A 24,324-nucleotide genomic window follows, 5' to 3' on the forward strand; every position below is an offset into this window, starting at 1 on the left:
ACCCTTTATTTACATTTGGGACGTCCTTGTCATTGATCCAGCTCGCTCAGAGCCAGGGTGAACAAGATGTCTGACACACCTGTTTATATCTGCCAGCCAGGCCTCCCTGATTGGACCATGTTAACAACCCCAATCAGGGAACTCATATTCTATGATGTCTAGCTGGCTAAACTTGTTGCAAACAGTGCATCCCTCCCCCTCAGAGCCCAAGGTCATAGGCAGCTTCTTTTTTTGTAACTCCTCCAGGGGGTGTTTTAGCACTGGGTCAGGTTCCTCCAGCTCTACCTCTGATAAGGGTGGCATGCCTTCTGTGCTTGGAGCATCTCGGAAGAAATTCATTCTCCTGTTCAGGAGGTAAAGCTGTTGAGGCAGTGGCATCTGCTGTGCCCATCTCAGATTCTGCGGTATCTTTAACGCTTGAAGGAGAGGGAGAACTGTCGGAAAGGCTGTCAAGGAGCTGGGCACGTTTTGGCCCCACATTGTGTGCAAGTTGGAATTTCATGTGCTCTGTGTGCTTGTTCAGGATCATCACTCTGACCCAAAGTTTATATGTCACTGGGCCTGACCTCATGTCAACCATACCTCTTGCCCATACAAGACCTTTCCCATGGTTTCTATACTAAACTTTGTTTTCTGAAGTAAAATGTCTCTCTTGTTTAGTGAAGTTTTTGCGTCTGGCCTTGGTGTTCCTGATACTGTTTCACCCTCTTCCCCAAGTCTAGGAAGATCAGATTTAACCTGGTGTGGATTCTTCTCCCAGTCAGCAAAACACTTTTTGAGCTTTCCCTGTAGTTGCATAAGGTTTGATCCTATAATCAAATAGGAACTGGGAGTTGGTATCTAGTGAAGCCATAGGCCATTTCTTTAAGCCTGCCTGCAAAGTTTGGCAGAGTCTTTCTGCCAGACCATTGGATGATGGGTGGTATGAAGCTATCCTTATATGATGAATATCACATAACTTTAGGAAGTACGTAAACATCCCATTGGTAACCGATGGTCCATTAACTGTGAGCAACACTTCAGTAGTCTATGTATTACAAAAGATATTTGCAGCTTTTCCAATGTCAGCCCTGTGTTTGACAAATGAGTTGTATGCAGATCCAGTCATTATGGAATATGGAATCCCATATTATTGGAAACTGAGTTTGCCAAAATTCAAACAACCAATGAAAGCAATCCAGGCAAAGAGTAATAAATCAAAAAGACTACTCTTTATCCATTCACAGGATGTCAGCATCCCTAATTGTCAGAGGACAGTTAAGGAACTGGAGTTATGTGTAGGCCAGATGAGATGAGGATAGCAGTTTCATTCTCTAAAGGACATTAGTGAACCAGATGGGCTTTTCCTGACAGTTTCATAGTCATCGTTAGTGTCTTAATTCTAGATTTTAATTGAATTCAAATTCCACCATCTACCAAGATGGGATTCAAACCCAAGTCCCCAGAATATTACCTGGGTCTCTGAATTAATAGTCTAGATAATACCACTAGGCCATTGCCTTCCTGGGCAATTTGTGGCTCTATCTACTTTTCTTTTAACCAATTAATGAAACTGTACAGTAACTGAAAATGTTCCTTCCTTCAGAGCCTGTAACAACATCATGCACAGTTAGTATTGATAATAGTGAAGTGTGCACCTTGATACAGTGGTGGCTGCACATCCATGCCATTCACTGAAACTCTGCCGCCATGTTTAAGTTTAATCGTCATGTTGCCCAGCTCTTGGAACTTCAGCATAACTGATCTTATACAAACAGCATCTGGGTCATCTGCACACTAGGGAAGAGAGTTTAAAGCACTGAACATTGCTGCCAACCATAGACATTGTTTCACATTCAATAGAATACAATTGTTCATCTCCTATACCTGCACTTTCTCAATGAAGACTGCAAATGTGTTTTCTTCACAGTCCTTTGCTAGTAAGTACTGGCACATTCCAATGAAGGTGAAATACTTATCGTCAAAACTCTTAAAGTGTGACTGTCCAATGACAAAACATTCTCCTGAATGGAAAAAACACATAAAGATGTTATCCAATTTTGGGTTAGTACCAGCTTGCTGTGTTTCATCGGAAATCAAGCACGTTTTACTTCATTTACCTCAACAGCACTGACATGAAAATAGTGCAGTTCCTTCTTTATAACTTTCAGTTACTATAGCTGGCAGATTTGATAGACCAAGGTTGGTTACTTGACAATGGCTTCTTGCTTTCTCTCTTCTCAGTACTTTTATCTATCACTCAGTTTCTCTCATATGTTAGTATCTTCGCCATGGGTCAGAAATTGTGATTTCACATCAAGTCTGTGATTTTGGACTGCAAGACAGATATTCCAATGCAACGTTGCATTGCCAGAAATGCTGTTCTTTTGGATGAGATATTAAACCAATGCTCTATTTGCGTAAAAGATCCCAGAATAATATGTGAATATGAGTAGAATGTGTGAATGAGAGAGTGGAAATAAAGAAAGGTTTGCATTTATATCATGTTATCACAATCTCAGGAAAAGTCAAAACCCTTTAGAATCATTGAGGTGTTTTTGAAGTGAAGTCACTATTTTAATGTACCAAGTCCCACAAATTTGCTGCAGTGATGTTGACTGAGGTGATTTGGGGTGCAATTAAGACATGCAAGTTATTTCTTGGTGAAGCCTTGCATGAAGCTTTATCTCTTCAGCTTATGATTACTTCATTGTGTATGTAAATTCACAAGGGTAGGCATATTTGTGCAAAATGTATATTTTTTGCCAATCTATTTCTGTGTCACCATTGTGAAGAAATCAGCTGGAGGGATTTAGAACATTCCTGACCATGGAATTGGCTTTGTAGTGCAGTGGTAGTATCCTTACCTCTAAACCAGTGAGGCCTGGGTTCAAATCCCACCTGTTCCAGAGGTGTGTAATAATGTCCCTGAACAGGTTGATTAGAAAATAGTTTTTTTTTTCAGATCAGGACAGAATTCAACACATTCATTGCTGTTATTCTACATCTGGACATGTCTGCAGATGATTAAGGTGCAGGATAGGTAAAGTGCAGAGGTAAGAATTGGGAAAGTCATCCCAGCAGATTAACCTACTTTGTTCGAACTTCAAGTTATAATTTACATACTGTATTACTGGGTATCTTCAATTGTGAACTCTTGTAAACAGATCTGATTGTTATTGTTATGATTTCCACTTTATAGAGTACAGACCTGGACAGGCTTCATTGGTACACTCCCATTTTCCGTGCCTGCAAAAACTGTAAAATAAAAATATGAACATAGAAAAATACAGATTTGTTGAAAGAAACAAAAAGAAAAGATAGTTTTATTAAATTTGGATTTCCATATTAGTTGAATCAAAAGATCTGGTTCCAGTATCGTGCCACAGGAGATCAAAGGAAAATAATTGGGCAGTGCAATACAGCCTCCACATAGGCTTCATGTCATAGAGTCATAGAGATCTACAGCACGGAAACAGACCCTTCGGTCCAACTCATCCATGCCGAGCAGATATCCCAACTCAATTTAGTCCCACCTGGTTCATATCCCTCTAACCCCTCCTGTTCATATACCCATCCAGATGCCTTTTAAATGTTGCAAATGTACCAGCCTCCACCACACCCTCTGGCATCCCATTCCATACACGTACCACATTCTGTGTGAAAATGTTGCCCCTTAGGTCTCTTTTATACTTTTCCCCTCTCACCCTAAACCTATGCCCTCTAGTTCTGGAATCCCCGACCCCAGGGAAAAGCCTTTGTCTATTTACCCTATCCATGCCCCTCATGATTTTATAAACCTCTATAAGGTCACCCCTCAGCCTCTGACGCTCCAGGGAAAACAGCCTTAGCCTATTCAACTCTCCCTATAGGTCAAATTCTCCAACCCTGGCAACATCCTTGTAAATCTTTTTCTGAATCCTTTCAAGTTTCGCAACATCCTTCCAGTAAGAAGGAGACCAGAATTGCATGCAATATTCCGACAGTGGCCTAACCAATGTCCTGCACAGCCGCAACATGACCTCCCAACTCCTGCACTGAATACTCTGACCAATAAAGGAAAGCATACCAAACGCCTTCTTCACTATCCTACCTACCTGCGACTCCACTTTCAAGGAGCTACAAACCTGTACTCCAAGGTCTCTTTGTTCAGCAACCCTTGCCATTAAGTGTATAAGTCCTGCTAAGGTTTGCCTTCCCAAAATGCAGCACCTCACTTTTATCTAATTTAAACTCCATCTGCCACTCCTCAGTCCATTGGCCCATCCGATCAAGATCCCATTGTAATCTGAGGTAATCTTTTTCACTGTCCACTACACCTCCAATTTTGGTGTCATCTGCAAACTTACTAACTTTACCTCTTATCCTCACATCCAAATCATTTATGTAAATGACAAAAAGTAGAGGACCCAGCACCGATCCTTGTGGCACTGCACTGGTCACAGGCCTCCAGTCTGAAAAACAACCCTCCACCACCACCTTCTGTCTTCTACCTTTGAGCCAGTTCTGTATCCAAATGGCTAGTTCTCCCTGTATTCCATGAGATCTAACCTTGCTAATCAGTCTCCCACAGGGAAACTTGTCGAACACTTTACTGAAGTCCATATAGATCACATCCACTGCTCTGCCCTCATCAATCCTCTTTGTTACTTCTTCAAAAAACTGAATCAAGTTTGTGAGACATGATTTCCCATACACAAAGCCATGTTGACTATCTCTAATCAGTCCTTGCCTTTCCAAACACATGTATATCCTGTTCCTTAGGATTCCCTCCAATTACTTGCCCACTAACGACATCAGGTTCACTGTTGAATAGTTCCCAGGCTTGTCCTTACCACCCTTCTTAAACAATGGCACCATGTTTGCCAACCTCCAGTCTTCTGGCACCTCACCTGTGACTATCGATGATACAAATATTTCAGTAAGAGGCCCAGCAATCAGTTGTCTAGCTTCCCACAGAGTTCTAGGGTACACCTGATCAGATCCTGGGGATTTATCCACCTTTATGCGTTTCAAGACATACAGCACTTCCTCCTCTTTAATATGGACATTTTTCAAGATGTCACCATCTATTTCCCTACATTCTATATCTTCCATGTCTTTTTTCACAGTAAATACTGATGTAAAATACTTGTTTAGTATCTCCCACATCTCCTGTGCCTCTAATCAAAGAAAAACTTCTGAATAATTTCCTTGCATCCCAATCTTGAAAGCCAAGGCAAAATCTGGTCCTAACAGCTTTTGAATTTATAAACCTGCCAAAAAATGTGGATTTCTGTCCTTCCTTTATTGCTATGTTCACAATCAGCAAAAATGCTATCAATGCCAAACACTTGGAATTAGGAACATTGCAATGTAGTGGATTTGAGCCGATCATAGAATCCCTACAGTGTAGACACAGGCCATTCAGCCCATATTGACCCACAAAGAGCATCCCACCCTGAACCCTGCATTTCCATGGCTAATCAACCTAGCCTGTGTACTACAGCCAATTTAGCGTGGCCAATCCATCTAACCTGCACGTCTTCAGACTGTGAGAGGAAACCCGAGAGATTGTGCAAACTCCACACAGTCGCCTGAGGGTAGAATCGAACCAGGGTCCCTGGTACAGTGAGGCAGCAGTGCTAGCCACCAGCTCACCCTTCACTGACTATCAAATAATTACTGCATTCTTCATTCTCACAGTTATGGTAAAATATCCTCAATGTCAAATTTAATAACTTTTATTCTCAATTTATTCACTTTTTAACCTTTTTTAAGAGTACATTTTAAATATCATTTTCCAAATCTTTTGCGTGGATGCAATCTCTAATCTGTACCTGGCTCCAAAAGGCTATGCTAGCAAAGATAAAAATCTAATGAACAGAAGAGAGATTGAGCATGTTTTTCTAAGCTATACCCAGTGACGTTCCAAACAGTTAGCTCAATGTACCCCACAGTGAGCTTTCCATCACTGATCATTGAAGTTTAGTTTCAATACTAACCATGTGCGGCAGTCCTGGGAGATACTTGAATCAGGAGGGTACTGTTTACCCATATGCATGCAAGAACACTCTGAAGAAGCAACGCAAGTATCTCCATCTAACAGTCTCCCATCTGAAATCCAAACAAATATTGCATCATAATGTTTGGGGTCACGATGTAATACTGTGCTCTTGGTAAACTTTTAAGAGAGTGTGGCAAAAATGTAACAATCACCTCCGCAAGTGCAGCCATCCATGCATTGCTCATGACATAACTGATTGATATTTAAACTCCTGCATGTTTGTTCACAAGCTGGCACACAGGCTCGATACTCCATTCCAGTTGGACAACTCAGCGCTTGTTAAAACAAAATGTGTATTTACATCATTAGAAAAGAGGCATTTTGAAAAGCTGGAAAGTCATCACTCCTAACCATTACTTACCAAATGACTTTAAGGAAATGGTGTTTTGGTATGTTATCAGAAATCAAATAAAATGTGGCATTAATCTCAATAACTAATATATGAGATTTTTAGAATTAACACTAAAGATCTATTTTTTATTTGGATAATATTTTCTAGTAAAATCTATAGTTTGGAACTAAAGCTAACCTTTAATAACTTTTTTTTTGTTTTGCTGATTATACATATTCATTACTGTCAAAATACAGAAACTCTTAAAAACCAACAATCTCTGCTGTAATTGCTTTAATTTAGCTGTATCAGAATGATTTTAGTTTTCAAATCTATTTCATTTATTGCTTTTGTTTTTGTCACTGTCATTAATAAACACAATGAGTGTGAGTTTGTTGACCTTTAAAAGTTATATTATTGTATGTAAACAAGTCAAGGCAAACAGGAATGTCAAAGTAAAATCGAAAGCATGTAAGATCTCAGAAGGAATTAGTTAATAATTGCAGTACAGTTGTATGTTAAAATCCTAAGAAGTTTACAAGAGAAAATCAACTTTTTTCAACTTACTGCAATCACTTGCTGTAAACCAGTTATTGAGAAGTAAACCTTTCAGCATACAGGACCTTGCATATTCCAAAAATGCATGACAGTGACAATTTTTTTCTGGGCAGTGGCATATATCATCCTCACAAAGTGCAATGAATGGTTCTGGATCCAAATGGTCATGACAGCTTTGGAATACTTTGCTTGTTTTGAGCATTTTGCATTTCTCCATCATGTTCTATGTCCAAATAAACATTCAAGGTATTAGAAAGGTAACTTTTTCATGTTTTCCCACACAGATACACAAAAATACACACATAAACACACCAAATTTCCTTTTCATTTCAAGCTTTTATGCTTATCAGTGATTGATCAGTTTAGAATGCAGATATCATAGCATTGTGACGAAACACTTCAGTAAAATAGAAACTTTATCGCCACCAGGTTCTGTAACAATATTTAACTATCATTCAAAAATAATGTGGACCTTGAAAATATTGGGGACCAAAGTTTAGAAGCAATAATGAACTTGAAACAAAGAGTGCTCTTTCAATATTTCTACATTTATGTGTTTATATAGATCAGTATTTCTAAATGACAGACCAACAAGTTTATTGAAGGTGATTCCATGGATCATAAATGTCACTTTGAGGTAAGTAAGAACTGATTTCCACAGTATCAATTGGTATATTTAATTAGGGGAAAAAAAGTTAACTTGAGTAAATTTTGCTCAACATATTAAATCGCACACTTCTTGTTTATGTTTCAAGACAATACAATCCTTAACTGGCAATTAATAAACAAGCCTGATTCTTGTTATTGTATCATTTTCCAGTTGCATGGAACAAAATAAGCACAGGAAAATGCAATGGAATGGGTATAATCAGATCATCCTTTTAAAGAGCTGGCATGGGCACAATGGACCAAGGGTTTTGTGCTTGAAGGTTCTATATCTTTATTGAAAGGCTGAACTCACATTTTGTATTGCCTCAGAAGACATGTTGCAGGTCTTGCTTGGAGGTGATACTCTGTTGCACAGCTCCCCAACATCATGCATTGCCCAAGAGTTGGCAAAATCATAACTGTTCTCTATCTGGAAACCTGCAAATGTATCAGAATAAGAAGTTTAACTTCCCATGGCTGGGTGCTTCAGTCTCGGGCTGTTTACAAAGACCAATTAAATCTCCATTTAAAAATAACGCTAAATTTAATAATCTGATTTATATTTTTATAAACAACATTTACGACATGTTCAATGTTTCATGACTCCAAAAAGGCAACTCAAATAAATGCATTGGAGAGTGCAATTTAGTTTGGGTGACCCACACATATAAAGTTTAGCGGAAAGAGGATGATCAGAATTTTTTCAGTGATTCATTTCCATCCTTTTGAATTTCTCCTTTTGTTGTTGCAGTTTTTAATTATACATTCAATCTGAAACTGCCAACTTGCACAAACTAATATAATCTTAATTTACTTTATCTCACCTTTAGTTCATTTTTCCTCAAGGACAGAAGATTGTGTTATGGACCAGACCAGACCCCCTCAAAATATATTAAGAATGCAGCCTCGACCCTAACTTTTTCCTCATTTTTAAAGGTAAATGTGAGGTGCTGTGTTCCAGGTGCAATTTGATTGGTCAAACTACTCAATATTAAATAAAACACAATTTATTCAAACACTGTAGTTAAAATACAACAAAAGAAAGAGGAACTTGGAAAAACTTAACTCTATCGGAAAACTAAACAGAATAATTGATCATTTTACAACTAAACAGCAACTTTTCCAACATCGTATAAACGCACCCTTGGTAAAAGGCAAATTCAGAAAATAGAATTGTCTCACATGCACCTCCAGCAGCTCAGGAAGAAACATTGCAGAGAAAACTAAAAGAGTGAGAGTATAGCAGCCGGGAGAGAATCGCTGCTGAGGCGTGGGCAGCATCCGCTGAATGCTAAAACTAACATCCCTGGTTATGTGGGTGGAAGCTTGACCACACCCATTCAGGCCACTTCTACTGTTCCCACTTTAAGGAAAGCATCCAAGGCTTCACAAGTTGTTTATCATCTCATCAACTGCTTGTTACCTGTCCCCCATTCTCTCTCTCTCTAAAAGAAACCAGAACAAAACACACCTCTTAAAGCCACAGTGTTGTCTCAATAGAGTTCAATTAAAACTAGAAAATAGAATATGGTGGAGTTTTTAAGTGATGGCATCCCATTAGTGTCACCATTATCCAAATGGGGCACAGACCAATTTGACATTTTTTGTGGATACAAGTGATCTCATTATAAATTCAAAGAAGTGGAAGGAACCCCTTTATGTTTGGCTAGCATTTTCATTCAATCTACATCACCAAAAAAAACTGACTGATCATTTTCTCAGTGATTATTCATGGAATTTTGAGTTTATTTATCTGAATAATAAATTCAAAGTGCTCTCAGGTATAATAAGGTGTTAACTAAAATTTTGTTCCTTTCACAGTCTCATTAAGGCTGGATCCAAGTGCCCTAACATACATTATTAAAGTTAATTGGCCTAATCCTAACACAATCATTTCAACTGTGGTGAAACTGATTTTGAGATACTTTGCATTTAAACTTAACCTGCCTGTCATCAAATCTCAGTCTTGTTGTAGGAATCTGGGTTTATTGCTGGTCAAAATTACAATTTTAGTTGACTTGATAATTATCTTGATAATTAGTGTAATGTATGTTTGTTATAGAAAGAAAAAAAAACATGTGAAATAACTCCACAGAGACTGGTGTCCCACATCAAGTTACCTTTAGTTTACACTTGCATGGTGCCTAATACTGGTCCAGCTCCCACAGAGCCAGCTCTCAGAGTGATCAGAACCTCTGACATTCCTGTCCTTATCTGTCAGCCAGGGTTCCCCAATTCGACCAGATTACCAGCCCCAATCAAGGAACTCATATTCTATGAGGTCCACCTGGCTGGCCTCATTACAATCACTACAATATACATTTTAACATAGATTTTTTAATATGAAAAATTAAAGAAACAAATTAAAAAGTGCTGATAAATATGTTGTTTTAATATAGTAATACCACCAGAAGTGGTCAGCATGTTTAAAGATGAACAACAACATAACAATGTAGAAGGAGTAGAAAGAAAGCAGGATGTAGATGAGCATTATTAATGTTTATTCCCCTACAGGTTTTAAATTGTTGATTAGTTGTCCTTTAATTAGGGAGAGTGTAGAACCATGGTGTCTATTGACTAGAGTTTTGTTTTATCCACATCACTTATTTCAAATTAATTTTGGAGACCTGGTGAACTTAAATTCAGATGTCATTCAGATCATAGGTTTTCAAAGGCGGTGCCCGTAGGCTTTTTCAGGGGTTTCCTCTGGCTCTTCAACATTTATCAGACTCGTCTTTACATTTTTTATGCTTGACCGACGAACATTATATCCATGAATGCCCATGTCGTCAGGTGCCTCCAGGAAAATCAAAGTATTTATTATGAAAACAGTACCTTACCGTGTAGCTGACGTCTTTTGGAAAATCAATTATGGACCTCCCCAAGAGGATTCCAATATTTGCACTTGGGTTGGACTTTCAGAAGCGTGTGATTGCTTTCAGAGAACCCGAAGACCGTGTCAATATTTTCAAGGGATCCCAGGCAGCAATTATCTGCAATTATCCAATTAGTCTTAAGAATGTGCCAATTATTATTACCAAGGCACCTCGGAAGTATTCATGAGTGTCTCACTACTCTCAGGGGATACTTCAAAGCCTGTCTGTTTATACAGTGAATTTCAGGGAGCATGCCAATACTTGTAAAGATTCTCGTGTTGACGCCATCCACTGGCGGAGGGTCCCAGGACAATGCCAGTATTTACAGAAGAGTCCCAGAAACATCAATTAGTGCAGGGCCATTCCGGGGAATCTAATCAGTGTTTGCAAAGATCTCCAGGAGCATGCCAGATTTCGTAAAGGATAAGCGAAAAGGCAAGCCAACACTTCTAAGGGTTACTGAGAACCGTGCCAATATTTGTGAGGCATATTGGGGAAAACAACCGTTCGAAGAGTTCCCTAGAAACATGTAAATACTAGCAGTGGACTTTCACTCTCAAATCTTTGAAAATCAGATGACTGGCCATCAATGATTAGTATATTACCTTCTTGAGTTATGTAATCATCTTGCGGGAAATTATTGTAATTGCCACACAGTCCACATGTCCGACTAGCATATTTTTTCGACAGCATAATGAGCACATTTCCACTTGTGTCGATCCTAACTGTGAACCCATATTCATCACTGGATATGATATAGAAACCTGCTTCTGTTCCTATAAACACTCCATGGGATGCAAAAGGCAGCAAGACCCTAGCAAAACAGAACGAACACATTTAAAGGTATTACGTTGCATGAATGGTGTAGTTATACTTGAAACGGTCTCTGGAGTGCACTTCTACCCTTGTAATGCTATGCATTCAACATGGACTGAAGGGGAGGAATTTTAATCTAACCCACCCACATTTGAAAATAAATTAGAATGGATGCAATGCAAAATTACAGTCAAGACATAAAACACTTGCATTTACACAACATCTTTCATGGCTGCCAGATATCTCAAAGCACTTTACAGCCAATGAAGTTCTTTTTTAAAAGCGTAGCCATTGCTGTTGATATCAAAACATTGCCATCAGTTTGTGTTCCATAAATGTTCCCAAACTGCAGTGTGGTAATAGCCAGATAATCTGCTTATCTGATATTAATTTAGATGTAATTATGGGCCGGACACAACAGATAACTGTTTGAAATAGTGTAATGGGATCTGTTACATCTACAGAAAAAGGCAGAGGGTCATCTCAGTTTAATGTTTCATCCGAAAGATGACGCATCTGACAGTTCATCCTCTGCGCTGCAGATGGGTATCAACCTTAATGTTTGTGCTTGTGCCCTGGAGTGGAATGTAAACCCAAAATCTTTGACTCAGGACTGAGAGTGCAACCAGCTAAGCCACAACGGACAGTGAGAGTTGTCTCCAACATGAAATGTTAATTGTTTTCTTGCTGCAGATGCTGCCAGACCTGCTGACTACCCCCAGTGTTTTCTATTTTTATTCAACTGGGCACAGGCTTATATTGCTTGGCTCTGACTGGTTGGAATCTACATTTTTTGGACAGGTCAATGCACCTACAGGAACAGACAGAGCTTTATCTTTTAAAAGTCAGAACTATAGTTGTTTGCCTTCAGAGAGGAAAGACTCCCAGTTCTTTTAGCTCAAATAGTGTTTTCTTTAATCAAGGGGTCCAAGATCATGTTGCAAATGAGATTCAAGAGTCCATTGGCTTCATTGAGCCATACAAATTGAAATTTTGGATTCATTCTATATATATTTTTAAACTGAGTGTTTTGAGACTGTGCCCTTCAGAGAATTACGTTACAATTTCTTTCAGGCCTGTGGGAGATTAGAAATGTTGTTTTTGCAGGTGAGGTGAAGGGAAGGGGAACATTACACAAATGGTCATGGAATTCTTGTAGCATGCAGCATACTTAAGGCTAAGACTTTCATGAATATAGAGGGTCTTTTCAAGAAAATAGTTTTAAGCTAGGAAATAATTTTCATTTCACAGTAAAGCTTATAGTATGATAAGAGAAATTGGAATAAAGAACAAGCTGTAACAAACGAGGAACAAAGAATGCAGACAAGGACAGCAGGATGGCCAGATAAGAAAATAACTAACAAGTGAGGTAATTGGCTTATGATAGGATGGGAAAAGGGAGGCATGATTCCGCAACTTGTAAACTGAATAAGAATGCTTTAATGTGTTATTTTCGTGCGCATTTCTGTTAATTAGAGGAGCGTCCAGTTCTTGCGAGACTGTAATAAATAGTTCATTTCCAAGGCTTTGTCTCAGGCTGATTGATTTGTGAGTGAGTTCTGTTTCTCACAATTGGGGGCTCGTCTGGGATCCAAAACTCCGGCTGCTCGACACTCTTGGGACAACGGGGGAGGTGCACCTCACCGATTCCGGTGATCTCCGACTCCCTTGCTTATCGTTCGCGGTTTGGGCGAATACAATCCGAACTGGGAGACCATGGAAATAAGGCAGGCTGACGCGGCGGGTTCGGTCGGGCATCTCTTGTGCACAAGACCTGGGTAGGGAAAGGTCTTAAAGGATATATCCGGGTGACCAAGGGGCAGCGGTATTTGCTGCAGGAATTGCCGCAGGACGGGGTGCACCGAAATGACCAGGTAACTGTGCACAGACCAAGGTAAGGAAAGAGACCTTTAAGTATTGCCTTGGTGGTAGGGCGTACGAAAGTACGGGGAATTGGCGATATATAAAATTAAGCATATGTCCATGGAAAACAGCCCTTGTCAGAAGGGCTAGTAGCTGAAGGGCTACTGAGGGTGCACTTCATAACTAACTTATGGCCAGACGTCCAGAAAAATATTCAAAAGCTAGAGGAGTCATTGCGGGAAGCTCAAAGTGTTTGTGAGACACAATGTCTTTGTGTGTGTGAGAGAGAGAGAGAGAAAGAGCTGTACAGCAAGTAGAAAGTTTAACCCTTTGTGATTCGGTTTGAATGAACATTTGTTTGTTGGTGATTGAATGTTTGTGCTTTGTTCCCTGGAGCTTGAGATCCGGGACTGTTTTGAATCTGATTTCTACTATGGAAATTCTAACATGATTAAGGATTTTACAGATTATGAAATAAATGTTAACTCCTGTTCTTTTTACAGGTCATGACTACCTTACTATCAGTTTCTAACTAAGCTCTTTGAGCCTTACATAAAAGTGATTTATAAAGAACAGTTGAAGTCTTAAAAAAAAGTATATAATTGCTCAGATTAATTGGACGAATAAGGTGTCTAGTCAGGTCCCTGAAGGGGGTGTGGAAGAAGGTGACATCTGACCTCGTTAAGATTAATTAAATTAGGAACAATGGGAGGCACGGGGAGTTGCCTGTGTAACGATCAATCTGTAAATAATGTTAAAGGGGAATATATTCCGCCCGACAGTCCTTTGGGGAAAATGTTGGGTAATTGGGAATAACTCCCGGACGCGGGAGAAAGATAAGGCTACAATGATCAACTATTGTTGTTTTGTTTGGATTAGAGAAAGTATGAAGGCGCCTGGTATTTTTTGGCCCAAATATGGGTCCAATGAGGATTGGCTGTGTCAAGATCTTAATATATATGTCAATCGAAAAGAACCGTATGGTCAAAAAGAGTCTGATTATGCGGCTTGTTGGATAGGGAGCGCGGGAGTAAAATTATGTCCCATGAGTACGGAGGAATCAGGGAAAGAACAGAAAAAAAATGAAAAAGGGAAGCCTCAATGGGATCCCTTAACGTGTTTACCGCCCCCATATACTACTCTCCGGAACGAGCCTACAGCTCCCGAAGTAAAACCGAGTCCAGACACAGAAAATGGAACAGACTCTGAACTAAAAGATGCAGAACCTAGGGGGCTCAGAATCACTCGAGCCACCACACGTAGAGGAGGGGCAGAGATAATGGAAAATGTAAAATTTTGTTCCTTCCGAGAGGTTCCGATTGGGGAAGATGCAATCGGATATGTAAACACTCCCTTAACTAGCAGTGAAGTTAGGGTCTTTAAAAAGGAAATGAAAAGTTTAATAGAGGATCCGGTTGGACTAGCCGAACAATTAAATCAATTCCTAATTTATATACCTGGGGAGAACTGATGGCAATTTTAGGAACGTTATTTTCAGGGGAAGAACGAGGTATGATTAGGAGAGCGGCTTTACAGGAATGGGAAAACAAGCACCCAGTTGGGGAAGAAGGGGCCCCAGCAGAACAGAAATTCCCAAATGTTGACCCTCATTGGGAGAATAATGACAGAATAGACAGAGGGTCAATGCAGGATCTACGAGAAATGGTAATATTAGGAATTAAAGAGGCAGCACCTAGATCACAAAACTTTGTTAAGGCCTTTGAAGTACAACAAGAGAAGGATGAAACCCCTTCTGCATTTCTTAAAAGGCTCAAGGAGGCGACAAGGAAGTATTCGGGAACGGATCCCGATAATCAGATAGCACAGGGACTCTTAAAGGTCCAGTTTGTAACTAAATCATGGCCGGACGTACAAAAGAAATGACCGAAATTAGATGGATGGAGTGAAAGACAGATGGAAGAGCTGTTATGTGAGGCACAGAAAGTGTATGTGAAAAGGGAAGACGAGAAGCAGAAACAGAAAGCCAAAATGATGGTGGAGGCAGTAAAGGAAATAACAAAAAGGAGAATGGGATCAGGGAATAACAGGAAGGGTAGGGGAGGACACGAAAGACAAGGGTCAGATACCCGGGAAAGGAGGCAACAGGCAGAGGGCTACCATTGCAGGAAAGTGGGGCATTTTAAACGGGAATGCCCGGAATTAGCACGAGAGAGGGAAGCCGTTTCCCTAATGACTTTAGATGAAGATTAGGGGAGTCAGGGATTCCTTCCTCCTGAGACCCACCGGGAATCCTTGATAAATTTAAAGGTGGAACCTGAAGGGGAGGAGGCAGTATTTTTGGTGGACACGGGAGCGGCACGGTCATCCCTAAGTTTTAGACCTACCGGTGTTAAATTGACTAAGGAGTATCTTAAGGTTTCCGGAGTAAAAGGTGAAGAATTCTTGGTGCCTATTTTTGAACCAACCCTAATTAGAAGAAATGATGAAGAAGTGATAGGACAATTACTATATATTCCTGACATTGGAAGTAATCTATTAGGTAGGGATTTGATTATATTGCTGGGCTTAAAAATTGGGGTAGAGGATAGTGCAGTAACTGTAATGATGGCTATGTTAACACCTAGTGAAGAAAAACAAATCAGCCCTGACGTGTGGGCGAAAGTGGATCACACAGGGCATCTAAATATTACTCCGTTGGTGATTACGTTAACTCGAGAAGATGAGACGATTCGGGTTAGACAATACCCTGTATTGTTGGAATGCCGTAGAGGTCTGCAACCAGTTATAGATTCTTTGGTAAAAACTGAACTGTTAGAACCATGTATGTCACCCTTTAATACCCCAATACTGCCCACCTGCAAACCAGATGGAACCTATTGATTGGTGCAGGATCTTAGGGCATTGAACCGATTGGTTCAAACACAATACTCAATGGTACCTAATCCATATACTTTGCTAAGCAAAATACCGTGTAACCACCGCTGGTTTTGTGTAATAGATTTAAAAGATGCATTCTGGGCTTGCTCTCTGGCCCCAGAAAGCCGTGACATGTTTGCTTTTGAGTGGGAAAACCCATATACTGGTAGAAAACAACAGTTCCGATGGACGGTACTTCCCCAGGGACTCACAGAATCACCTAATCTATTCGGGCAAGTACTGGAACAGGTCCTGGAACAACATAAAATGCCTCGGGGAATGTCATTGTTACAATATGTGGACGATTTACTAGTGTCAGGACAAAAGAGAGATGACGTGAGTTTAGCCACCGATAGACTGCTAAATTTCCTAGGGCAACAGGGCTTAAGAGTATCTAGGAATAAACTGCAATATGTAGAGGAAGAGGTGAAATACTTGGGACACCTTATTAGTGAGGGCACTAGGCACATTAAACCTAAGAGAATTAAATGGATAGTAGAACTGCCCCTTCCGACCACCAAACGAGAATTACGGAAGTTCTTGGGGCTGGAGAGTTATTATAGATTGTGGATAGAAACATACTCCCAGAAAACAAAGGGGTTATATTACAAATTGACAGAATCTGAACATGAAAGACTGCACTGGACAGAAGAGGAAAGGGAAGGGTTACATGAGTTAAAGCGTAGTTTAATACAAGCTCTTGTATTTTAATACTTTTTAATACTTGTATTTTTATACTTTAATACAAGGTGTTGGCCCTTCCTTCTCTCGAGAAACCATTTCACCTTTTTGTGACAGTAAATGCTGGAGCAGCCTTAGGAGTGTTAACCGAGAAGGGAGGGGAAGGAGGCAGCCCGTAGCCTTCCTGGACCCTGTCTCGAGAGGATGGCCTGAACATATACAGGCAGTAGCAGCCACTGCCATACTGGTAGAGGAGAGCTGTAAACTTACTTTTGGAGGGGCGCTAGTCGTTAGTACCCCCCATCAAGTCAGAACTGTGTTAAACCAAAAGGCAGGGAGATGGTTAACAGACTCATGAATCTTAAAATATGAAGCCATCCTGATGGAGAGAGATGACCTTGTGTTAGCAACAGACACCTGTCTAAACCCAGCTACCTTCCTATGGAAGGGAGAACCTCTGGACAAACGAGAATGAGAACATGACTGTCTGGATATCATAGAGTATCAAACCAAAGTTAGACAGGACCTAAAGGATATGCCCTTACATGACGGGGACAGACTGTTTATAGACGGGTCATCAAGAGTAGTACAAGGAAAAAGACACAATGGATATACAGTAGTGGACGGTAACAAGAATCGAACGGTTGAGGCTGACCGGTTGCCTAACACATGGTCGGCCCAGACTTGTGAGTTGTATGCATTAAACCAAGATTTAAAACAATTAGAGAACCGACTTGGGACAATTTACACTGACTCTAAGTATGCCTATGGGGTGGTACGTACCTTTGGAAAAATATGGCAAGAACATGGACTGATCAATAGCCGGGGAAAGGAATTGATACATGAAGAGTTGGTAGGACAAGTGTTGAAAAATTTGGAATTACCCCGGGAAATAGCTATAGTCCATGTACCTGGGCACCAGAAGGTGAACACTTTAGAAGCAAGAGGGAATAGGCTAGCAGACGAGGCAGCCAAAGAGGCAGTTATGAGCCATACAGTAACAAACATACGGGTTCTCACGCCCATAGTGGAGTCCCCTTCTGTGAACCCCGTGTACACGGAAGAAGAGGAAAAGGAATTCCAGGAAATGGGGGCCACTAAGTCAACCCAAGGAAGATAGATCCTCCCGGATGGAAGGGAGTTATTAAGTAAACCAGTTATGAGAAACATCCTAACCACCTTACACCAAAGCACTGGGGCTCCCAAGCCATGTGTGACATCGTGTTAAGGAAGTACGGATGTAAAGGGATATACACATTAGCCAAGCAGGAATGCGCAGGATGCCCGACTTGCCAAAAGATTAATAAGAAAGTAATGAGAGGGGGGGCCAAGAGGTGGAAGAAACCCTGGGGTAAGACCTTTTCAAAGAATACAGGTAGATTACACAGAATTACCCCCAGTAGGGAAACAAAAGTACTTATTAGTCTTAATGGATCACCTAACTGGGTGGGTGGAGGCATTTCCAATGTCCTCAGCCACCTCGAAGGGAGTAATGAAAACTCTTTTAGAACATATAATTCCGCGATATGGAGTGGTGGAAAGTATAGATTCAGACCATGGTAGCCACTTTACCTCTAAGATCCTACAAGAAGTAATGGCAGGATTAGAAATCGCTTGGGAATTTCACACTCCTTGGCACCTGCCTTCCTCTGGACGGGTGGAATGAATGAATCAAACCTTAAAGAAGCAATTGTCTAAGCTAGTCCTAGAGACTCGATTACCATGGACAAAATGTTTACCTATCGCGTTGCTATGCATTAGGACTGCGCCTAGACGTGATATAGGCGTCTCTCCTTATGAGATGATGTTTGGATTACCTTTCTTGGGTGGAAGAGGGGAATTACCAACTGTAGAGTTCAATGATAAGTTTTTAAAGAACTATATTGTGGCGTTTGGCTCTTCTTTGTCTGTCCTTAGGAAGAAGGGTCTGTTGACCCAGACACCTCCACTTGAGTTCGGATACGACCAGGTGATTGGGTCCTGATAAAGACCTGGAAAGATACCAAACTGCACCCAAGCTGCGAGGGACCGTTCCTAACCCTCCTGACTACTGAAACAGCCGTCCGAACTGCTGAAAAAGGGTGGAGTCATCACACTCGTGTTAAGGGCCCGGTGGACTCTCCTTCCCCTCCAGCAGAGTGGCAAGCACATCCTACAGACAACCCTCTGAAAATCAAGCTGAGCAAAAAGAATGGACTGAGATAAGAGACTATTACGAATTGGTTAAAAAAAACTGTATCCCAAAACAATTGTAAGTGTTGCATGGACTCACTCCTCCCTGGTATACAAAGGGTTAGGGAATAGACAGATAGGGTTGTGAGCTGAAATGAATGGTCAGCTTTATGTTGTCATGATATTGGCGCTAGCTGCCAAGGGGGGGGGGGGGGGAAATCATTTTACCACTTTATGTCAGAATTATGCTAAACTAAAGGGGCATATCGACTGTTGGGTATGTGCGGAGATCCCACACCATGGGGAATCCGGAATTCCTCTCACGGTAATACCACTTACCAAAGAAGAAGTGTACGATGTGCAACAATTTGACTCGGGCTCAAATGATACAACTTGGAGATTTGAAAGGGGTAATTATAACTTTGCGGGATGGTTCCCTTGACCAGCCCCAAAAACTCTAGGTGCTATCGATGGCCTTCGAGTTTCCCCACCGAAAGGAGCAGTAAATACCACTTGTTTCTGTAATCAGAATGATACCACACCCTTCCGATTAGGGAAATCATCTTGTGTCTACACCAGCCAAGCCACTGCCACGACCATTCCCCAAGTATTGAATGGGACATATTGGGTGTGTGGCTTAAAGGCCTACCCATTTATTCCCGGCGAAAAGTACGTTTGGAGTGGCGGATGTAACGGGAATGGGTGCTGGGACCATCCAGTTCAGACACTACCTCAAAGCCAGAAAGGCTGGAGTGGCTGCTGCTACCTCGCCTATATAATTCCCCACTTGAGGATGTTAAAAAGAGCCCCAAAAATACCTCAGAATAAACAGGGAGGAAGGCGAGTAACCCGGAAAGTAACCGAAGGAGATCGCCTCCTCTGGGCTTTGATACATATGTCTGGGACCGCTCGAGCAGGAGTAGAAATACAAAAGTTAGCAGCTTCCCTGGAAGAGTTGGCCAACAATACTGCTGATGCGTTGGCTGAAACCCAATCCCAGGTAGCAGCCATAACGACCGAAATGATTGCCACTAGGTTAACGACCCTTCAGAAAAGGATTGCTCTGGATTATATTCTGACAAAGAAGGGTGGTACCTGTGCACTAATTGGAGAGGAATGTTGTACATACATACCTGAGGTCTCTCTAACATTACAGATATCTCCAAACATGTGCGAGACAAAATCACCAAGATAAGGGAGGCCGGTAATTGGTACCGGAATGAAAAGGATGGGAATGGGGGAATTGGGGATTGACTGGTTGGGGAAGGTGGTTAGTCAACCTAGCTATCTATGGATTATTGATATTAGTGGGTCTGGTGGTAGGGTTCAATGTCCTAAATTGGGTAATGAGCCAGCTGATGACATCCCTTGGGGAAGGAACCTAAATACATCATCAGATGCTTTTACAATCAGCAGGTGATATGCAACAAAGAGAAAGTCAAAGAATTCTTCTAGAGTTCGAGGGACGAACAACACAAATGTAAACTGTAAGATTGTGAACCTCATCGCCAAAAGGCGTAAGTGGGCAGAACATAAGAAAATGACTTAAAGGAGACTTAATAAGTGCAAAAACAACAGTTAGAGAAAAAGAAAAATGGGGAATTGTGGGAGATTAGAAATGTTGTTTTTGCAGGTGGGGGGAAGGGAAGGGGAACATTATACAAACAGTCATGGAATTCTCGTAGCATGTAGCATACTTAAGGCTAAGACTTTCATGAATATAGAGGGTCTTTTAAAGAAAATAGTTTTAAGCTAGGAAATAACTTTCATTTCACAGTAAAGCTTATAGTATGAAAAGAGAAATTGGAATAAAGAACAAGCTGTAATAAACAAGGAACAAAGAATGCAGACAAGGACAGCAGGATGGCCAGATAAGAAAATAACTAACAAGTGAGGTAATTGGCTTATGATAGGATGGGAAAAGGGAGGCATGATTCCGCAACTTGTAAACTGAATAAGAATGCTTTAATGTGTTATTTTCGCGCGCATTTCTGTTTGATTACAGGAGCGTCCAGTTCTTGCGAGACTGTAATAAATTGTTCTTGTTTACAAGGCTTTGTCTCAGGCTGATTGATTTGTGAGTGAGTTCTGTTTCTCACAGGCCCTTAACACTTTGCTTCATGAAGGACACAGAGCAAGACGAAAACAAATATTTTTTAAAATGCTGGGAGAAACTCAGCAATCTGACAGCATCTGTGGAGAGAGAACCAGAGGTGGTGTTCCAAGTCTGATCTGACTTCTTCAGAAACAATGCTAAATTGGCTGAGGGAGCAGAAATATATTCAAAAAAAAGTTAAGGGAATTGCATGCCCTCTCACCAGGCAGGGTCACTGTGCCTACAGAAAGGGCAAAGTATCAAAGTCAAGGGCACTGCACCCGAGGGCGGATCATAGTCATAGACACATACAGCTTGGAAACAGACCCTTCTGCCCAACTCATCCATGCTGACTCGGTTCAGAACTCTGAACACAGAAGGTGCACCTTTGCACTAGTATTCAGTTATCTATGGCTATTACCTTTTCTTCCTCACAGATGCTTCTCCTTCCAAAGACAGAGTGACTTCAAAGAATTCTCCCAGATACAAAGAAATGCTTGTGCGTTTTCCGCTCTGGAAATTACCTGAAAAGTGCAGGGACTTTGTCACTTCTCCAACATTACCACACGACAATTATCAATTGCACATTAAACTGAAATGAACTGCTAATGTCAGCGAGTGATGGAAATACCTAAAATACTGAATGTTCGCTTCAAGCAGTCGCCTGCCAGTTTGTAACTGCAGTGTCCTGGAAACTCATAGAAGTTCCCATCGAAAGTCTGGATGCGATACTCCCCGAACAGGCTGCAGCGAGCTTCCCTGTTGGGTTTGTTCTTGCCTTCAGTGAGTGACGGATTCCCCTGTCCTGAACGACAGACATAAAATCATACAACACGGAAACAGATTCTTCAGTCCAACCTGTCCATGCCGACCATAATCCCAAACTAAAATAGTCCTACCTACCTGCTCCCTGACCATGCCCTTTCAAACCTCTCCTATTCACCTATATATGAAAGTGTCTTTTAAACATTGCAACCGTGCCCCCATCCACTACTTCCTCAGGAAGTTCATTCCACACGTAAACCACCCTCTATGTAAAAAAGTTGTCCCTCATGTCTTTTTAAAATCTCTCTTCTCTCACCTTAAAAAAATGTCCCTTAATCTTGAAATCCTCAGGAAAAGACATCTATCATTAACCATATCTATACCTCTCACAATTTTATAAACCTTGGTAAGGGCAGCTTTCAACCTCCTACCCCCCAGTGAGAAAGTTCCAGCCTATTCAGCCTTTCTTTAAAACTTAAACTTTCCATATGTTAAAGAACAACTTGTCTCACCTTCTCACAGGGGTGTTTTAGACTTTTTACACATTAAACTCTCCAGAAACTTTAAAAGGTGCTTTTTCTGTTTGAAATATGTCTTTAAAAAATAGTCTTAGCCCACTGCACCCAAGGAATGAGGAATAAACTGGAATCAGTTAATTCAATACCCCCAGTGATAGAGCCCAATGATTGGTTGACAGTGCCAAAATAATGTTCATATTGCTGCAGATTATTGATCTCGTGAAATCAAGCTTACAATACCTTGAGAGCAGGACATCAAAGTGAAGAGGAGAAGCAAAGACAGACAATTGCTTGCCATCTGTGAAAACCAGAAAGGAAGACACTTAACAAAACGCTGTGCAGAATGATTGTCATTTCCACTTCTCTCCCATCCTGCAAAATCGCAGACAAAATTACAGAACGCATAACTAGAACAAGTAATCTCGTATACTTGCCTTTTGACTCGCTAGTCTGCCCAACTCCTTCAAAGTTGCAGCTTTGAATAATGCTCGAATATTCCACTCAAGCCCCCAAGGACATGGGGGGGCTTTGCTGCTGTGGACAGAGACAAGAAACAAATAGCACTTACCTTGGCTCCTGCTTTTGGGGAGACAGACCAAGTCTAGAGCTAAACTGACTTCAAAACAACATGCTCTGAACTTCAGCAGGGTGAACTCTAAGACGTGATAAGTGCCTTCTGGGGAAAACAGTCCAATTTATACAGGACAGGAACTGTAGAATAATCAACGTTTTCAGGGGGTGGGCCAAACTTTGCATGTTATATCCTTTAGTGAATTCACGGTATCAGATTCAATAGAATCACTACCCAAAGGAAACAATGGAAGGAAACTGGATAAAAAACACTGACAGATTTACCAGAAGTGAAAGAACAACTTTCGAAAGGCTAGGTTTCTTTTTAATCCACCAATGAGACTATAAAGTAATTAACACTCCAAATAATCTCTCTCAGGAACTGAGTTTATTTGGCAAATGCTTCCACAAGACAGAAACAAAATACTCACAGCTCATGCATAACATCCACTGAATCATCTTCTGAACTTCTAATTGGATTGCAGTACTGATAACAAGAATTTTCATCTTTTATAACATTGATCATTTCCACAATATTGAAAGTAACTTTCATCACACCACCCATTTAAAAAAAAAGCAGTATCTCATTCCTTGGCCTTGTATATCTGGCAGGAGTGTTCTGAAGCAGGGTCACTAGACCGGAAGCGTTAACTCTGCTTTTTCTCTACGGAAATGTAGTATTTGTTGTTTGTTTCTGATTTCCAATTGTCACGGTTATTTGATTCTTTGCTGTTTTCCTTTAGCTTACAATAAGTTTGGAAACAAGGACATATTTTCTCAAAGGGATGGTATTCACTTGAACCAGATCATGTCACTGTCCTTGTAGAAGTGGGAACAAGAGCATTTAGAAAGTAAGCACAGGACTGGGCTATTTAAGCCTACTCCACCAGTCAATATGTTCATGGCTGATCATCCAACTCAGTGCCTGTTCCCACTTTCTCCCCATACACCTTGCTCTCTTCAGTCTTAAGAATTATATCTAACCCCTTTTTGAAACCATTCAATGGTTTAGACATCAATTGATTTCTGTGGCAGGGAATTCTACGGTTCACCACTCTCTTGATGAAGAAATTTCTCCTCATCTCAGTCCTAAGTAGTCTACCCAATATTTTTAGACTGTCATTCTTGGTTCTGAACTCCTGGGTAATTGGGAACATCTCCCTGTGTTTACCTTGTCTAGACTTTTTTAGAATTTTATAGCTTTCTTTGAGGTCATCACGCTTCACCCACTCCCTGCACCCCCCTGCACACACTCCCACCTCCCCCCCCCCATCCTCACCACACCCCCCAGCAATTCTTCTGCACTCTAATGAATATGGTCTTAATCCAACTCAATATCTCTTCATACACCAGTCCTGCCATGCCAGGAATCAGTTTGGTAAATCTTTATTGCATTCCCTCTATAGTCAGAACATCCTTCCTCAGACAAGGAGATCAAAATTGCACACAACACATCAGATATGGCCTCACTAAGGCTCTGTACAATTACAGCAAGACCTGGTTATCCCTGTACTCTAATCCTCTCACTG

At 40.9% G+C, this 24,324-nt stretch overlaps 1 protein-coding gene and 1 long non-coding RNA gene across 2 annotated transcripts in view; one reads left to right on the top strand and one right to left on the bottom strand.

Moving 5' to 3' along the window:
* Positions 1–22,895, bottom strand: part of vwf (von Willebrand factor) — a 122,188-nt gene extending 99,293 nt beyond the window's left edge. The window contains exons 1-12 of the mRNA XM_072562153.1: positions 22,794–22,895; positions 22,466–22,523; positions 21,574–21,747; positions 21,364–21,466; positions 11,044–11,252; positions 7,876–8,000; positions 6,924–7,137; positions 6,178–6,300; positions 5,964–6,075; positions 3,191–3,237; positions 1,867–2,003; positions 1,638–1,776 (exon numbers count right to left, since the gene is read on the bottom strand). Of these exons, the coding sequence (XP_072418254.1) occupies positions 1,638–1,776; positions 1,867–2,003; positions 3,191–3,237; positions 5,964–6,075; positions 6,178–6,300; positions 6,924–7,137; positions 7,876–8,000; positions 11,044–11,252; positions 21,364–21,466; positions 21,574–21,747; positions 22,466–22,523 (1,441 nt within the window). The 5' untranslated portion in view covers positions 22,794–22,895. The remainder of the gene's footprint in view (positions 1–1,637; positions 1,777–1,866; positions 2,004–3,190; positions 3,238–5,963; positions 6,076–6,177; positions 6,301–6,923; positions 7,138–7,875; positions 8,001–11,043; positions 11,253–21,363; positions 21,467–21,573; positions 21,748–22,465; positions 22,524–22,793) is intronic.
* LOC140466690 (uncharacterized) lies at positions 2,988–8,471 on the top strand. The gene is made up of 3 exons (XR_011955260.1): positions 2,988–3,035; positions 7,480–7,551; positions 8,393–8,471. It is a non-coding gene; the product is annotated as an uncharacterized lncRNA (long non-coding RNA).
* Positions 22,896–24,324: the final 1,429 nt, after the last annotated feature.

This window comes from Chiloscyllium punctatum, chromosome 44 (genome assembly GCF_047496795.1).
Source record: "Chiloscyllium punctatum isolate Juve2018m chromosome 44, sChiPun1.3, whole genome shotgun sequence".
Classification (NCBI taxonomy): Eukaryota; Metazoa; Chordata; class Chondrichthyes; order Orectolobiformes; family Hemiscylliidae; genus Chiloscyllium; species Chiloscyllium punctatum.